Source organism: Polypterus senegalus, chromosome 10, assembly GCF_016835505.1.
Source record: "Polypterus senegalus isolate Bchr_013 chromosome 10, ASM1683550v1, whole genome shotgun sequence".
NCBI lineage: Eukaryota > Metazoa > Chordata > Cladistia > Polypteriformes > Polypteridae > Polypterus > Polypterus senegalus.
Window position 1 is genome coordinate 31,184,895 of NC_053163.1, and position 18,241 is coordinate 31,203,135.

Consider the following 18,241-nt stretch of genomic DNA (forward strand, 5'->3'; position numbering starts at 1 on the left):
GCCAGAGTGTAGTCCGAATGCAGGGTGCGGTAGCATTCCAGTTTATTTTGCTGTTGTACTGCTTATTGCCACAAGGTGACATAGCATCTTTTGTTCTCTGATGCCTGCGGTCTTTTTCATGTCACAAGTGTAGTTCAGTGCTCTGAGGCACTGTCTCAGGGAGGTAATGGCACATGGTTTCATGTTTGCTTTCTGGCTTTGGAGGACAGAGAGTGGTAGGAGTCTGGGATGCTGTTTTACAGGTGGTCTTGGTGTTCCAAGGCTCTACTTTATACTATATATAGCAATGGATTGTGACCAGGATTAGCTTTGCAGTCTTTACTGTGCAGCTGGAGGGCATGCTTGCAGAACTCCAGGTGAAGAGTCTGCATGGGACTGTTCTCTCACCTATTGTAGTCTGGGTATTGTGAGGCAAGGATGGGCTGGCATCCTGGCTGGGATTCATAATTTGTTATATTTTTGGACCTTCATAATGGATTGGTATCTCTGCCAGGATGACTGGTATTTCCTATCCCCATCAAGATGATGTAATGGACGGACGAATGATGGCTGCCTTACAGGGCTGCTTACTCCCCCCATATGCCAGGTGGCAACATCCCTCTGTTGGAACCCTCAGGTATGCCTCCACAGGACTGCCTGGGAGTTGTAATCCCAGTGGGTAGCACCACTGGGTTCCGTACGGCCACCTGACGGAGGACTTCCCTATTTTATGGAGATTTCACCTGACCTAAGAGTACTTGCAGTGTTTAATGCTGTAATGTAGAATCGGATGTAAACCAGGGACTTGTGTCTGCAATTTGGGGCTTTGTTACACTCCCCCAAAGGCCAAAGTATATTTTCTAACCCCACACCTCACTGCCATACTTAGGGGGATTGGTAGGATTACAATGTCAAAAATCGTTTTTCTAGAAGAACCTAATTTTGATTTAGTCCAAGTTGACATCTAGGGCACAGTCATGGCACAATTGGTCCAGGCCACCCACGCTCTGCTGCAGCCCCTGCAGTGTTGGAAAGAACAGGAGATCAAGAACATACAGCGGCAATCTCGGCAGTCTCTGGCAAATTTATCCTTTCCAACTTTCAGTTTCTATTCCTGTCTCATTTTGTGTGTTGCTAATGCAGCCCCGCGGCAAAACTCCACAAAAGCTCGACTCAGATGGTATCCATAACGTGTCACCTGCTGTCAGCGGAAGACCCATAAAATCGGAAACATTTCCATGATGGGTGGCAGATATCTGTTATATTAGGGACCAACATTCTATTCTGTATGATTAAATGCCTCAATGAATATCTGTTTGTCGAATGCAACTTTAAAATGTGATACTGTAAATAAAGTCAGAGTCTGCAGGTCTGAAGAGGATGGCGCTGACGTCAGAGCAGAGGGGGCAGGGTTTAGCTGACGTGTCCGAACGGTGAAGCGCTGTGCACTCCACAAGGACTTGGATCGAAGGGAGCAAAGAGCCGCCGAGAGTCTTCAGATCGCGAGTGGAGTAGAGTGGCTTTAAATATGTGGAGTAATACATCGTCAAATACAGGTGTAGTAACGTTTGTCATTTTTATTATTATTAAAAAGAACTAGTATATCCTACAAGTGTTTATTTGAACTTGATGGGACGCTTTCACAAATTAGTTTTGGTTTCAGTTTCCCGACTTTCTGAATTAATTTTACTTAGGAGTCAGTTGACTGTAAATATTTATTATGCGTTCATTTAAACAGCAAAAAAGCATGCCGGTTAAATCTTTAAAATACATCCATATAAATACCTAATCCAGTGCTTCCCAGATTCAGCCCTACTGGCCTGTTGTGGCGGCCAGCCTTCGTTCCATTCAACTTCTGTTTTTTATTCACTGTTTTTAACTACATACTTATTTATTACCGTGTCGCGACCATTTATGTGTTTTACATGCGGGAAATGTAAAAGCATTTTTTAAATATGTATTTGTAAGGCGGCACGGTGGCGCAGTGGGTAGCGCTGATTTCTGATGTCCGATTGTGCGCCCAGCAACAGAGTGGTGGTGTTACTAACAACAATGTGGCTGCAGTCACAAGTAACAGTGAGCAGAAATAGGAATGTATCGATTGGCGTAAAGTTTCTCAAAATAGCCATTAAAATTAGTTTTGCTGGCCATTTTACAATTGAAAAATCTCACTATAAAAATTGTCGCAGCTAGGAGACCTGGGTTCGCTTCCTGTGTCCTTCGTGCGTGGAGTTTGCATGTTCTCTAGGTGTCCGCGTGGGTTTCATCCGGGTGCCCCGTTTTCCTCTCAAAGTCCAAAGACATGCAGGTTTGGTGGATTGGCGATTCTAAATTGTCCCTAGTGTGTGTGTGTGTGTGTGTGCGCGCGACCCCTGCGGTGGGCTGGCATCCTGTCCGGGGTTTGTTTCCTGCCTTGCGCCCTGTGTTGGCTGGGACTGGCTCCAGCAGACCCCCGTGACCCTGAACATAGCGGGTTGGGTAATGGATGGATGGATGGATGGATGTATTTGTAATTTTTATTATCATCTGGTTATGATTGAATTCCATTGTTCTAGGTGTTCAGGTTATTTGACAAATTATCTCCGAATAATGATACTAATGATGCGGACATTAAGTAGCCACAGCCTTCCAGTGTCATTTGTCCCTGAGTCTCGTCATTCTCATTTTAGATAGATAGATATATGTCTGACCCCAGGGGAAAATTTGGCTTTTTACTGTAATGAAGCTCTTTACATAAACAAATACATGCACAGGTATATTAGTAAATAATGAAAGACGCAGTCTCTAAAGAAAGATACGAACTAACAGGACAATGACAAAACAACAGCTGAAAAAAAAGTCTCACGTTAATACACTTTTCTAAATTCGGACTAAGAGAAGAAATGCAGTCCCGCTAAATAAACAAGAAGCTCCGTTTCAAATAAAATGACTTCGTACCTGGGATACTGGATGGGACAATAACCTGCATTGACATTGAGAACAACTGATTTAATGCACATCCACTTTATCCGTCTGATGTGTAATAAGATGATTGCTACTGTAAGCACTTATATGAACAAACGATACAAAGGTACCAAGACTCAATAATAGAATAGTTTTTCAAGAGGAACACTATCATCACTCTCAGCAAAAATCGATGCACAAATAATGACTGGCATGCTGGAGTCTATGAGCACAAGTGAAAAGTCCAATTTTCATGCATACTAAATGAAAGGTACCAAACATTTTTTACTTTGATGCAATCAATAGTTTCTTTATGATTGTGTAAGTGTGACTGATTCCAGATATTTGAGATTGAATTCGAAATATAAACTGTATTCATGCCTTATCAAACACCCTTCAATTTAGTTTAAGGTCACAAGGGTATACATATCTGAAGCATGATTGTCTCACGGCAATTCCAATTAGGGGGATAACAGATGCTGTCATTCATTTTGTGTATTTTCCCTTTTCATTCATTTCAACAGCCGTATAGACGATCCAATGCAAGTTAAATTAGGGACAGAGTGCGCACGCGCGCGAGTGCAAACCGCTCTCACCGCCGACTTTCTCTTGCTGCTTTAGAGGAGTTAAATAATAAAGAGTACAAAAGAATCACATTTGTGGAAATAAATGGAAGGGGAAAACAATTATGTCAGCATAAATAAGACTAAATTGACTTCAGATTATTACTGCAAAGAAATGACGTTATAAAGCAGCAGCTAAACGGCGTTTGAATTAATTAAGAACACGGGAAAGGCGCAGCCTTTCTGAACAAGAACAGAGTATTCAACCAAAAAAATGCTCGGCAGACCTAGCCAATTAATTTTCTAAAATAATATCAAGTTTTACCAAATGCTGATGTTGCATATATTCTGCTCTTGTGCTTCTTTTAACAGATTCCCTGGGGACAAGTGCAGCATCTCTTCTTCAGGACCGCATTGCCCTGCAAAGTTACCAAGAGATGAGGATTGTATTGCTTGGAGAAAACTCAGTGGGGAAGAGTTCATCAGGAAACACCATTTTAGGAAAAAACGTGTTTCCTTCCACTTCCAACTTAGAACCGATGACAAAAACTTGTCAGATTGAAAGAGAAACAGTTTGTGGGACATGCGTAGCAGTGATTGATACACCAGGTTTGCTGAATATCCCCCTTAGACTGGACAAAGTTGTCCAAGAGACAGAAAGATGTAAATGTCTGGCAAGTCCAGGGCCTCATGCATTCTTATTGGTCCTGCCTTTTGGAAGATGCAGTGAAAATGAAATGCAGTTACTTGAGACCATCAGACAGCTGTTTGGAAATCATGCGGTGAAATACACCATTGTTCTTTTTACTCTTGGGGATGAGCAGAAAGATTTGTCAGTGGAGGAATACATCAGAACAGGCAGCAAAGATATGAAGCAACTTCTTGAGCATTGCGAATACAGGTATCATCTGCTCAACAATAAACATACCAGTGACCGGGCTCAAGTCCAAGAACTATTGGGAAAAATACTGACAATGCTATCGAAAAATAGAGAACTTCTTCTTCGAAGTTACAACAATGTCAAAAAAAAAGTGACCAAGGAAATCCCACATCAGGAAGTGTCAACTAAAAGTAAGTTTCTTCTATTACTAAACTGCCTGTTACTATCATTAGTGTATTTGAGCAAACAGGATTGATCCCAACAGACAAATAACTGACTTAACTGCCATTATAGGTGTGTATGCATGTTAAACGGTTTCTCCTCAAACTCTCTTCTTGTACTTTGTGCAGCCTTCTGGTTTCTTTAGGGTGAGCACCTTTCTTCTCATGTCTTCTATTTGCCTCTTTCTTTGCAATTTCTCTTCACCACCATTCCCTGCCTCTCAGTACATGTCTAAATCATCAGTTGTTAGTCATTGCAGACATGGAGGAACACGTAGGTACCCTTATAGCTCACTGAAAAAGTGCTGTATGCCTCCTGAAAAGTGATGAAATGAAAAGAAATTGTCCCCTGTATACCTGCATGTCTTTGATATGTCATCAAATTGAGCAAAGCAAATGTGACAAGAGATCAAGTATTGTTTATTCTGCAAAGATATTCTAAAATGGCCTGGGCACATTTGTTGGTACACGTAGAAAAGATCATCAATAATTGGATTAGAGTGATTTTTCAAACTACCTGTAGCTGTTTTCTTTTACTTGTATCATATGTTGCGCAATCGGTCATTCATGAGGGAATGGGGAAAAATCATTAATCTACCTACCGTATGGTTATCATCGTGTGTCTGAAACTAAACACGGACCAGAGAATGCAAAGGAGAGAGTTGACTGAGGAGATCAGAAAGAGAATTATAGACAAGCATGTGAAAGGCAAAGCCCAGAAGACCATCTCTAAGCAGCTTGATGTTCCTGTGACAACACTTGCAAATATTATTAAGAAGTTTAAAGTCCATGGAAATATAACCAGCCTCCATGGACGTGGCTGCAAAAGGAAAATCGACCCCAGAATAGGCAGAAGGTGGAAAGCTAATCCTGTCCCACTGAGTTCCAGTCATATCCAGCAGCCCACTGAAAACAAATTCAGATAACCGCAATTATCACATTTTATTTATCAAATTACACTGGGCAATAAGCATTTTGCTACTGGGATTCTTTCAACTGTACTTTAACAAATTTCACTTGCTGACTCCAAATCTGAAAACTGTTTTCGTCCAGCACGTCCCATTTTTTAGTTATGATGTTCCAGGTCTTGCACAACTAGGGTGACTGGACAGTAAAGGCGATGTGTTTCAGCGTTTAAAAAATAAGTTTGGTCTCAAGAAAAGTGAAGCTAAAATTAAGGAAGGTGTTTTTGTTGGCCCTGAAATCCATGAACTGATGCTTGACGATGAGTTCTAAAGGAAACTGAAACCCACTGAATCAGCACCCTCATTCGTGCGGGTTGTCCAGAATTTTCTTGGCAGGAGAATAATGCTTAGCTTGTGGAGAATATGCTGAAAGCGTATCGGCTTATGGGACCCAGAATGTCACCGAAGATGCATTTTTTACATTCTCATCTTGACTTTTTTCCACCAACTCTGGGCGATGAGTATAGGGAAAGATTTCATGGAAAACTGATATCTCCGAGCATGATGGGTGACTACTATTGGTTTATGCAAAGAGAGACGGATGTGCAGTACAAGCGCAAAAGGGAGTGCCTCAGACAATTTTGAGCACACTGACCTCACTTTTATATTGAGGTAAATTGACATAAACATGTTTTAAAGTGTCTCTGGTGTCATCTTCTGGATTGTTTTCAAAATAAACACATCAAAAAATTTTTTTGGGACAGAGTTCAAACTTTAGATATTGTGTTGATATATCATATTGATATTCAAAAGTGTCAAAATGGCAATGATGTGTATCTCAAAAATTTTATGTGCTGGTTTAATTCCGATTTTATATATGAAATCAATGTAAAAAACCTAATACTGGTCTGAAGTTCCCAGTAGCAAACAAAAAATATTTTTTGTAGACCAGTGTTATCATAATTATCATTATGATTAAGTTTGCAGATAATACCAAGGTAAGGGGCCTGGTAGATAATCTCGAATCTGTTGAATCATTACAGAGGGACTTGGGCAGCATACAGGCTTGGGCAGATTTGTGGCAGATGACATTTAATGTAAGTTAATGTAAAGTGTTCAAATTAAAAACACTGAAGGAAACACATAGGCAGTAAAAACGTTAGGTTTAAATACACAACGGGAGGTCTGAAAATCAAAAGTACACCTAATGAGAAGAATTTAAGAGTTATAGTGGACTTGACGTTATCAATTACCAGACAGTGTTCACAAGCCATTAAGAAGGTTAACAGAATGTCAGGTTATATAGCATCTTGATGTGAGCAGTACAAGTTCAATGAGGTTCTGCTCAAGCTTTATAACGCAATGGTGAGGCCTCATCTGGAATACTGAGTACAGTTTTGGTGTCCAGGCTACAAAGAGGACATAGCAGTGAAAGAAAAGGTCCACAGACGGGACTCATTCCAGGACTACAGGGCATGCGATATGAGGAAAGATTAACACAGCTGAGCCTTTTCTGTTTAAGCACAATAAGCTTAAGAGGAGACGTGACGGAAGTATTTAAAATTATGGAGGGAATTAGCCAAGTAGATTGACACTGTTACTTTAAAATGAGTTCTTCATGAAGATGGGGTTACAATTGGAAATTGTTAAAGGTAAATTTTGCACACACATTAGGAAGTTTTTCTTCACATAGAGCAGTGGTTCTCAAACTGTGGGGCGGGCCCCCCTAGGGGGGTGCGAAGTACCAAAAAGGGGGGCGCAAAGATGTGAAAAAAACAAAGCAAGAATCAAAAATGTGAAAAATACATCTATTGAAACCAAAACAAGTTAACTTAAACTACATTCTGATACCAGAAAAGTAAATATAGAGTTAGATAAATGTCGATAAAAGTTAAGTAGGTATAATAAAATATGCATCTATGATATATCATTAATTAAAAAAGAACAAATTGATATTAGTGGACTCCTTTCAAAAAAATGTTAGGGGGGCATGATTAAAACTGTTATGAAAACTCGGGTCACAAGTACGTAAAGGTTGAGAAACGCTGACAAAGCGAACCATAGAAACATGGAATAAGTGACCAAGTGGACAGTCAGATTTTAAGGATGTCCAAAACTCGACTTGATGTTATTTTGGAAGAATTAAGTGGATGGGCCTTGCAAGTATTGTTGGGCTGAATGGCCTGTTCTTGTTCAAATTGTTCTAATGTTCTAAAAATAAAAGGAACCTCCTTACAGTAAACGTTTCAGAAGTGATCCAACACCCAGGGTAAGACAGATGTCATCCTCTGGAGTTGTGTTACATTCTCCTTATCCCAAATGTCGCTCAGATATCAAAGTGGATCTGAAGCAAGTAGCACTTTGTGCAACGATAACTAATCTGTGATTGAGTGGAACTGTGGAAGCATGACTGAGTGTAACAGTTCATTGCATTGATGAGAGGTTTATGTTGAAAACCAGATGCTTGCAAACAGCATACCTTCCTTAAGTATTGAGACAGAAGCATAAGAGTTCGAGAGTCCCACTGGCCAACTGGGACTTGCTTGAGGAGCAATAAGTTTGAATGATTACAGATAGCGGGGAGAATGTCAAATTCTATTGCTGCCTATGACTGAAAGAGACACAAGTGCTTTGGAGGCCACACTTAGCGATTAATGAGTTTTTGTATTGTATTCAACCAAAAAGTGCTCCGCCAAATACCAAAACAAAGTAATGTAGTTATTTCATGTAAAGAAGACAGAAGATTTGAGGTAAAGTTGCACAAAAACAATTACCGTTTAAATTCTCCTGTGGATAAGTTGGGGCTTGATTTTACCGTACAATTTCTGGTATTTTATAAACTCCCACTATTGATCCCAGTGATTATGATATGCTAACGCACGCCCACCTGACAGAGTAACCACGGAGTACACTGCCTTTTTTTTCTATGTAGGTGCGTCAATGCGCTGTATCAGCGTGTGCTCCTAACATCTCTCTCTCTCTATTGTGCCTGCGTGACCACACGGTAATACCTGAACTATTCCAAAGCAAGGTTTGTACTGTTTTGTGTTTTTTGTATCTCATACCCTCATACACCTTTGTCGTAAGACCATCCTTTATCTATGATGGAGCATTCGATCAGAAGAAAATATGAAGCTGGTTTTAAATTAAATGTCGTTGAAGTAGTGAAAGAAATTGGTAACTGTACTGCTGCAACAAAAGTTGATGCGTCTGAGAAACTGATGCGAGATTGGAGGAGGCAAGTAGATATAAAAAAAATAAAGAAATTAAGTGTCGTATTTTTGAACGGGTGTATAAGTCAGGGTCTGATTTTCTGATCGATTTTTCAGTTTTCAAGACCCCACTTATACGCGAGTATATATGGTATAAATTGCCAGTTAACATAACCAGCATATCTGTGGAGATGTGAGAGGAAAACTGAAAAACTCAGTGGAAAGCCCACACAGACACTGGGAGAACATGCAGACTCTTCATGAACAATGACCAAGTGTGGGATTTGATCACTAGGAGGCTAGAAGGAGCAGGCTAACCACTGCGCTACCATGCCACCATGGTTAAAACATTATGAATGGTACACACACAAGGGACTTCTTTCAACTAGACAGTTAATTAGTTTTTCCATCTACAAGTAGTTCTCTGACTGAATAATATTTTCTAACATCTGAGTGAAAATGACTGCTACCCATCTACCACTTGTGTCCCCTCATGTTCTCCAATCACCCACCATTTGATTTTAAAGCTGGCATTAACCTTACTTTTTTTCTCTAAAAGTGCACTTTGTTTATGCTGACATCACCCCTCCATCACAGTGGGGAAGTTGTGTTTTTCTACTGCATAATGTGCAGTGTTTTGCTTTCAACGGACAAAAAGCTCAACCACAGAACCTCAGACTGTAAGATCTTCCTCCCAGCTGACTTCAGAGTCTCCCATGTGCCTTCCGCTGAGATGTAATGTGTTTTTTATTCTTTTTCCTATAAACCACTGACAAGTAAAACATACAAGTAATAGTTGTTGTCTGCTCAGTCTCTCCAATCATATTCATTGCAGCTTGTAACTCCGTCACAGTTTTCACAGGTCTCTTGGCCTTCCTCACTAGTCGTCTTTTTGCATGACCACTCAGATCTTGTAGACCCCCTGCATTGTGCAGATTTCCAGCTGTATCATTCTCTTTCTGTTTTTCATGATTTATTTAGCTGGATTCCAAAGGATATTGAATGACTTGGATATTTTCTTGTATCCATCTCCTGACGTGTTCTTTTCCATCAGCTTTTTTTGGAGGTGCTGGTTGTGTTCTTTTGTCTTCATTGTGTAAGTTAGGCCACCACACTGACTCACCACAAGTTCGCCCTTCCACATTCATATTCATTTGACGAAAATCACTTGAAAACCTATTGGCTTTACCAGTGATGATTTGGAGTTGTCATTTTAAAGGGTCAGAATCCTAATGAGATCAGTTTTTTTTGTGTTTTATATGTGTAATTAATTTAGACCAGTTTGCAGATACAGTGGAACCTTGGTTCACAACCATAATTCGTTCCAAAACTCTGGTTGTAAACCGATTTGGTCGTGAACTGAAGTAATTTCCCCCATAGGATTGTATTCTGATTCCTGCTTCGCGCCCGCCCGATGCTAACGACACTTGCACCCCGAACTGCCATAAACGCTGCGTTATAATAATGAAATCATCAAAATTAGACAGGCTATTTTTTAATTTAATAATAAAAAGTGATTTATAACTGGGGGAAATACAATTAATCCCTATAATTAAGACCATGTGAACTGTATGTAAATATATATTTTTTAAGATTTTTAAGCACAAATATAGTAAATAATAACTTAGAATGCAAAGCGTAATAGTAAACTGAATGTAAAAACATTGAATAACACTGAGAAAACCTTGAACAACAGAGAAAACTAACACTGCGAGAGTTCGCACTATAGCGCAACGAACCGCTCGCTAAAAACACTTTTAAGCACAGGGAAAAAAATGAACATTTGAAAAATCCATAATTTAATAAACCACCAAGAAAAGTAACATTGCAGCAATGCACGCTACAAACCGATCGCTGTAAACAGAAGTGAAGTGGAGGTTAAAATCCAATAGAAAAAAGTCTTCATTAAATACATCGAGGTAAAAACAATGCTCGGATCTGTCAGCTGTCTCTCTCTCGTGTGTGTGTGTCTCTCTAGCGCGTCTGTCTCGCTTTGCGCATGTGTGTGTCTCTCTAGCGTGTGTCTCTCTTTGCTGCGTGTGTGTCTGTCTGTCTCGCTTTGCGCGCGTGTGTGTCTGTCTCTCTCTCTTTCTCTCTCTCTCACTCGCTGCACAGGGAGAGGCTGAACACGTGCAGAAATCATCGGCACGCACAAACCGAAAGGGAAACTGGCTTGTTCATATACTGAGTGTGTGGTTGTGAACAGATGCAAAATTTTGGTGAACTTTCTAGTCGTAAACCGATTTTTACATGTTCCGAGATGTTCGTGAACCGAGGTTCCACTGTATCTACTTTCACTTTGACATTAAAATACTTTTTTTTTGTTGTATCAGTTTCAAAACAGTCAAATGAAATCTGCTGTGATTCAGTGCTATAAAGTATTAAAATGTGAAAACTTCCAAAGAAGTGGATACATTTTATAGACAATATACTGTATGTCCATTAATTGCATGATGTGATATGTGATCTACTGTTGAATTCTGCTCTGTACGTGTAATATTTCTATTGTATTGAGGATTACTTGTGTTCTGTTCTGTGTATTGTATTGTACAGTATTGTATTGATCACCTTTTTTTTTTACACCTACTGCATGCCCAACCTTTTTGAACTGCCTTTCCCAAGGTTTCTTCCATTTTTTTCCCTGAAAGGGTTCTTTCTTTTGAGAGCTTTTCCTTGTCTTCTTAGAGAGTCAAGGCTGGGGCTGTCAAAAGGCAGGGCCTGTTAAAGTCCATTGCGGCACTTCTTGTATGATTTTGGGCTATACAAAAGTAAATTGTGCTGTGTTGTATTAATATGAATAATCTTTAAGATATGGCCAGCTGAGAACAGGGAAGAGAAAAGTAAAAACTTCAGTCAGCACCACCTCTGGAGAAAATAAATTTGGGGAGAAGTAATCCTCAGTGACAAAAACAGTCACTGTCCTTGAGATGTAGGCCAAGTGATCATAGACTATGGTAGAAATGACCACTTAGTAAAGACAAGCAGGAGGAAATTTAAATCATATACCAAAATCTTCATTACATAGCAATGTAACAAAGAGACTTGACCATAGAGTAAGTGCTTAAACTAGGAAGTGCATTGTCTTATATTACATTTCTTAAAATAGTCTCCTCCTTCTGATTCTTCCTACCATTACCTAATGTCCAAGCCCGTCATTACCTAATGCCCATCACCTGACCTTATTTCCATCACCTGACCTAAACTTGCCAACATTACTCCTTACCCGTGCATGTACCTGAGACTTTTTTATCGCTTGATTCCCACCATTTACATTGGAATCAGGAGGATGCACCGATAAGATACTGGGACGCTTAAATAAATAGTTGCTTGTCACGGCTAAAGTTTTAACCAGCTGCATCCCTAAGACAATAGTGCTTAGTTTTCTAATACTGTAGAACACTCTACTTGTGGCTTGTCATCACCTCATGCTACTCAATCAATCAATCAACATTTATTTATATAGCACATTTTCATACAAAAAATGTAGCTCAAAGTGCTTTACAAAATGTTCACTGTACAAAACTGTTCAAGCAGGCAGGCAGGCAGGCAGGCAGAGGACAAGCTGCTAGAAATAAAAACAAGTGGCCATGAGCTGATAAGCACAAGTAGTTTCCAACTATTTGGATGAAATAAGAATAAACTTTTCATATTTAACTGTAACATGACCTAAAGCCAGCTTATACAACACGCTCTGCTTTAACTTGATTGAGAATGCATCGATCCATACATTTACATTTTCTATACAAGCAGCTTATCCAATACTAATACATTCTAATCATCAATACCAAAGGAATTCCACACCATCCCCTCCTGTATCACCATTACACCAATGTGTTTTCTTGTCTGGTACTCCCACAGCCTGCTTGTACCTTGAGAGCTTATTTTACAGAGCTTGAAAGACATGGATTTATTATCAGATGTGAATTTGAAATGACTTCAGACGTTTTTCAGTGTTTTTGTTCTTTGACTGTCCTCCATCTCCACCATAACTCAAAATGTGATTAATGTTCCTCTTGGTCAAGAAAGAGACATATGCCACATGTAATTGATAACAAAATGTATTGGTGACTATTTAAATCACTGATTCATTTTGATGACAAGGATTAGTTGTTGTAGGTCTACTCCACACAGATGATGAACATGTCTGAGATTCCAACCCTGAGATCTGAATCTTTGAGGCAGCAGAGCTTTCCATCGAACCACTGTGTCATTCAAAAAGTCACTCGATGCCTTTGAAATTCATCACCCTCATTCTTACTCATTTTTCCTCTTCTTTTCCAGACTGTGACTTGGGAGCAGGTGCATTTGCTCCGCACGATCAGCCAACACTCCGGATTGTATTAGTTGGAAAAACGGGGAGTGGAAAGAGTGCATCTGGCAATACAATCCTGAAAAAAAATTTATTTAAATCTGAGATGATTGCAAATTCAGTCACTCAAAGGTGTGAGAAGAAAAAGGCCAGTGTCTTCGAGAGGTTAGTGTCCATCATTGATACACCAGGCTTGTATGACACCGACTTACCTCCAGAAAAAGTTGCAGAGGAGATTGCAAAATGTATCTCTCTGTCTTCCCCAGGACCCCATGCATTCTTGATTGTGATCCATCTGGGCCGATTTACAGAAGAAGAGAAAAAGACTGTGGAAGAAATACAGAAAATCTTTGGAGAGGGAGCAGCAAAGTACACATTGGTTCTTTTCACATTTGGGGATGATCTAGACAAGACCATTGAAGAGTATCTTGAAGATGCTAACAGAGACCTCATGTACTTATTGGAGCAGTGTGAGAACCGGTATCATGTATTCAACAATAAAAGCTCAAATGATGACAAGCAGGTCCTAGAGCTCTTGGAGAAGATTGAAGCAATGGTGGAAAAAAATGAGGGACAAGTGTACACCAATGAAATGTTTCAGGAGGCAGAGGAGGGTATCAAATGCAGACAAGATGAGCTAATGAGGGAGAAGGAGGAAGAAGTCAGGGCAAAGTACCTGAGCTTACCTGAAGAAAAGCGTGTAGCCAACTTCAATACAGAATGGGAACAAGTCTATTGGAGCTATCTGGAAGGGACAAGAGAGGAAGCAGAAAAGTCTAATTCCTTTATCCGCTCCTTCGTGGAATCAACCATGGCATTAATTTTGAAAAATACAGTGGGGCTAAAGGTAACACAGTATGCTTTAGAGAAACTAGAAAGAATTGCAAAAGCACCAGTCAAAAAAGCAGTAAACATTGCATTGAATTCAGGAGTAAACTCTAAAAAAGCTATGGTCCTGGCATTAAAAACGACAGCAAGACTTGCGGCAAATAAGTGTACAACACAGTAATGCAGTACAGATAATAAAAAAAGAAGATGGGAGTTGGTGTCGTCCATTTGCATGAGATGGATGTCTGAGACTGTGCTCTGCAAGCAGTGGTGTTTATTTATTTAATTTTTTCTATATTTAATATATCCTCTATTTTACAAAGTTAAGCAGAACTGACACTAAAAATATGAACAACACAAGAGGTAATCAAAGGGAGAGAAAGGCGTCTCTTCTTCCATCAGTCAAAGCCAGCCTCATATTCACAGTCAAACTCATGTTACAGCCTTCCACAGACTGAGGGTGAGGAAAAAGAAACAAAGTCCCCGATCAGCCCAGTCAGCCAAAATCTTCCAGTGGAGCACCCAGTTTGCTCCTTAGTGACTCTGGGAATAAGGGTGACATTGGAAACCTGCCACTTTCAGACTCAGAGCGTGGGCCTTGTCTCCACCAGCAACTGTTACAAATGCCATCTGCACTTCAACAACCTCTTCACCATCAAGCAATATAACGCCATCAGAGCAGAGTTGGCACAGTGGGAACACAGTACGAGGGGCACCGAAAAGGTTACAGAGCCAAAGTCATTGGGGATCAAACCTGGGGTGGATATACAAGAAAAATATATGAACTGAGCAAAAATATGAAGAATCTGGAGGTACATTCAAGCAATAATCTCAATATTAAGTTGAAAGAAAATTTTGTCACAGTGACCTTTCTGAATTTACTGTACTAGCACTTCCAAAAATCCACTCAAGACTGCTGTTTACAGATTTCTCGTCAGCTTTTACTGCAATCTAGCCCCAGTTGTCACATCTTTGTTGACAAACTGATTGATCAATTCTGTTTGGAGCCTAACTTGGTGGAGTGAATTCTGAACTTTTTAAAGACCAGGACACACAGAACGAGTGTGAACAGCAGTTTTTGATAGCCTCAACTCGACTTAACTGGATCACCTGAAGGATGTGGTCTATCTCCTCAACTAGTTGTCTCGTACACAAATGACTGCACAACTTCACACAAGGACAGACATATCCTGAAATCTGCAGAGGACTCTGTCATTGTGAATCTTTTACAAGACCTGTTGTTGATGAGTTTGTTCTGTGGCGTTATCGTTCCTTTTTATAGCTTGTGGTGGGCCGGAATGACAGGTCTCGAGATAAAAATTGGCCAACTGAGTCATTCCATTTAATTCAACAAAAAGTTCAACTGAAGATAAATGCTTCATGCCATTTAGCTGTCTTTCTCTCAGGCTTCCATATAAACGAGAAAGACTCAGCTTTAGCTGTAGGTTCAGGGTCTATTGGCTTGTCAGCTCAGCCTGGACAGTCAGTCTTGCAAAAAAAAAAGATGCCTCCTTCTGGGCAGCTGGGATGCTTATGGCTGGGGAACCAAAAGGGGTGGGACTAAGTACCCTCACTGGGAGGTTTTCCTCTCGTCTCAGTGGGTTATTACATACCTTGATCAAGCCCTTGTGGATCTCCTCTGACATATATACGTGACAGGCTAAACAAGGATATGGCTGAAGATTTCAGTCGCTGCCCTCTTTTTATTCTTTCAACATTAATCAAATGGGGGACAGCAGACCTGGTGAGGCAATGTAAATATTTGGGGATATTAGTATATTAGAACAATCTAGACGAGAACTGGCCATTCAGCCCAACAAAGCTCTCTAGTCCTATCCACTTACTGTAATTCTTTTAAAATAACATCAAGTCTAGTTTTCATACTCCCCTGTCTACCACAATACTTGGTAGCTCATTCCATGTGTCTGTGGTTCTCTGTGTAAAAAAAAAACTTCCTAATGTGTGTGTGAAATTTACCCTTAACAAGTTTCCAACTGTTCTGTCAGACTTGAGCTGTCCTCTTTTTCCTAAATTTCAGTTGTTGCTATCAGGCAACAGATTTAGGATCCTGAGGGTATGGAGCAACAGATTAAAAAATTCATTTATTCTTATTTTATAAACATGTTGAATTATATTACTTGTAATAATGCTGCTGATTTCTGAATTATCATTTTGTGCACTGTTAAAAAGTAATTATTCTTCTTTGTAGTAATTTTAAATCTGTGGACTTATGATAATAGTACCTTTCATTTGTCTCTTAGCTTATTTTCTAGTATTTGTGTAACAGCACCTTATATTTTGTACTTTCTTGTTGTAAACAAAGTTCCTCTGGGACAATAAAGTCTACCCAACCTAACTCATTATATCCTGCAGTTACTTTAAAAATTCTGTAGTCACTGTGCAGCACTGCCATTGGACACATATACACATAACACACCTGTCCTCCAAAGGGCAGCAACAGCCGTAAGCTCTCATATCATGAGGGAAATATAACATGATGATGATATCAGCATAAATTGGCAGTCTCTCTGGGCATCAGCAAAACATTCAATGGCAGCCACAGGAATTGAAATGGTCATCTAACCACAAATGACAAAATAAGCATTGCGCAAACAGTCTAGAAGTGACTGCTGATACAGAGTGTACAGCACTTGCTGAGATATCAAATTCCCCTTTTTGTTTAGGTGTCTGGGATGTTCAGAAATGCTTGTATGATTTTTTTACTTTTCCTTAATAGAGAAAGTCCAATCACTATAAAGGCTCTGCAAACAAGAGGGTAAATATTTTAAAATGACAATAGCCAGAAAAGTTCATTATAAAACATGCAGTGTAGCAGTGGAAGAAACACATCCATATAAACATTTAATAAACATTCAATGATCTTTTATAGGTTTGTAGGGTCACATGTACATAGTACAGTGAGATTTTCACTTGCATATGAAACGTGAAACACATCAGCATTATCCAGCACCGTGATTAGCGAGTAGAATCACCTTATCTCAAACCTAAAGCCTCCCTGTGTTTACTGTTACTCTCATTGCCAGATGTTTAATTCATACATTCAAAATTATTCTGCTAATATTAAGTCAGACACCAGAAGGACTCCTCTGCTGCCCCAAAATACCATCCTTTGGGATTCATGCCATCTCTGGATTGATTCTATTTTTAAGGCCACACTGACATTGTATAGACTTTGTTGGAGATATCACAGATGGCTAATGGTGGCCTCAGGAAAGTGTGCAGTGACAAATGTGGAGAGGAAAAAAAGTCAGGAAGAGACAAATGTGTGCAGCTAGCAAACTCCTTTTGAGGTCAGTTTTATGTACTGGAAAGATATACATATTTGTTTTGTTCTTTGGTCTGAAATTTTGCCTCACATTCCAGCCCTCGTTTATGTGATTCCTCTCCTCCTGATTATGACCTTGACTTGTTATCACATTTACGATCCGTTTTCTGATTCCATCTTCACTTTAAACTGCAGCTGCCCTGTGCAGACAGTACAGATACATTTTTCCTCCTTCACAGCTTTCCTCCTTTTTTGTGTGTTATTTTTTATTAATACAGCACACTTGCTTTAGTATTTTGGACTCCTTTGGTTTAACTCTGGTTTCAGAGATTCGCTTAATAGTGCTCTCATTCTTCCACACCTTGCCCCTTTGAGGGCTGCCTAGCCACTGTATAAAAGTGTTTGGGGACATCACAGATGTCTGTTAATACAACTACACTGCTTTCATGCTCATGTCGGTTTACTCTTGTTTTGAATAATTTAACGCCATCACTGAACAAAGAACTGTGATGGGTTGGCACCCCATTGAGGGACTACTCCTGCCTTGTACCCAATGCTTGCTGCTTATAAGCTGCAGCTTCTCCATGACCTTGCTCTGAATAAGTAGGTTTGGAAGACAGATGGATGGACTGACCAAAGGAAAATATATCCATTGTGATGGACAGAACATGTGGGCAGACTATCAGCCAAGATGGGACAAGGTTTTTTACTTGTATGGGATACTAGCCCTTCAGGGAGGTGAGGATCATACTGACACAACCATGAAACCAGCATAAGATTCCAATATGGAAGAGGGTTTGCTGGCATCCCTGCCAGAACAGGTTCCTTACCTGGTCAGCAGGCCAGCGTGATGCAAGGACAGGGGGAGACAACCTGTCATGACTACATGCTCCCCTGATGCAGTAGATGGCAGCATCCCTAGACTAGGATCCACACATGGACACCTGCAGGACATGCTGGGACTTGAGGTCTCATGGGACAGCCCTGTTGGGTTCCATAGGGGCCTCCAGTGGGGGAGCTGCAGGGATTAGTAACCCCTACTTTGTGGAGCTTTCGTTTTACCCAGAGGTGCTTACAACAGGCTATGCCCTCACATTGGAAGTACTCCTGGGTCA

The 18,241-nt window shown here is 40.1% G+C and overlaps 1 protein-coding gene across 1 annotated transcript; it reads left to right on the top strand.

Moving 5' to 3' along the window:
* Window positions 1-1,413: 1,413 nt before the first annotated feature.
* Window positions 1,414-15,328, top strand: LOC120537022 (GTPase IMAP family member 8-like). Its single transcript, XM_039765619.1, has 3 exons — window positions 1,414-1,535; window positions 3,858-4,556; window positions 12,985-15,328. The coding sequence occupies exons 1-3, from the start codon at window positions 1,508-1,510 to the stop codon at window positions 14,019-14,021; spliced, it is 1,764 nt and encodes a 587-aa protein (XP_039621553.1). The 5' UTR covers window positions 1,414-1,507; the 3' UTR covers window positions 14,022-15,328.
* The last annotated feature ends 2,913 nt before the right edge of the window (window positions 15,329-18,241 follow it).

Coding starts and splice junctions, on each gene's coding strand:
- LOC120537022 (XM_039765619.1), top strand. CDS start 1,508: ATGTGGAGTAATACATCGTCAAATACAG. Junction 1,536..3,857: donor TAATACATCGTCAAATACAG/GTGTAGTAACGT, acceptor TTCTTTTAACAG/ATTCCCTGGGGACAAGTGCA. Junction 4,557..12,984: donor TCAGGAAGTGTCAACTAAAA/GTAAGTTTCTTC, acceptor CTTCTTTTCCAG/ACTGTGACTTGGGAGCAGGT.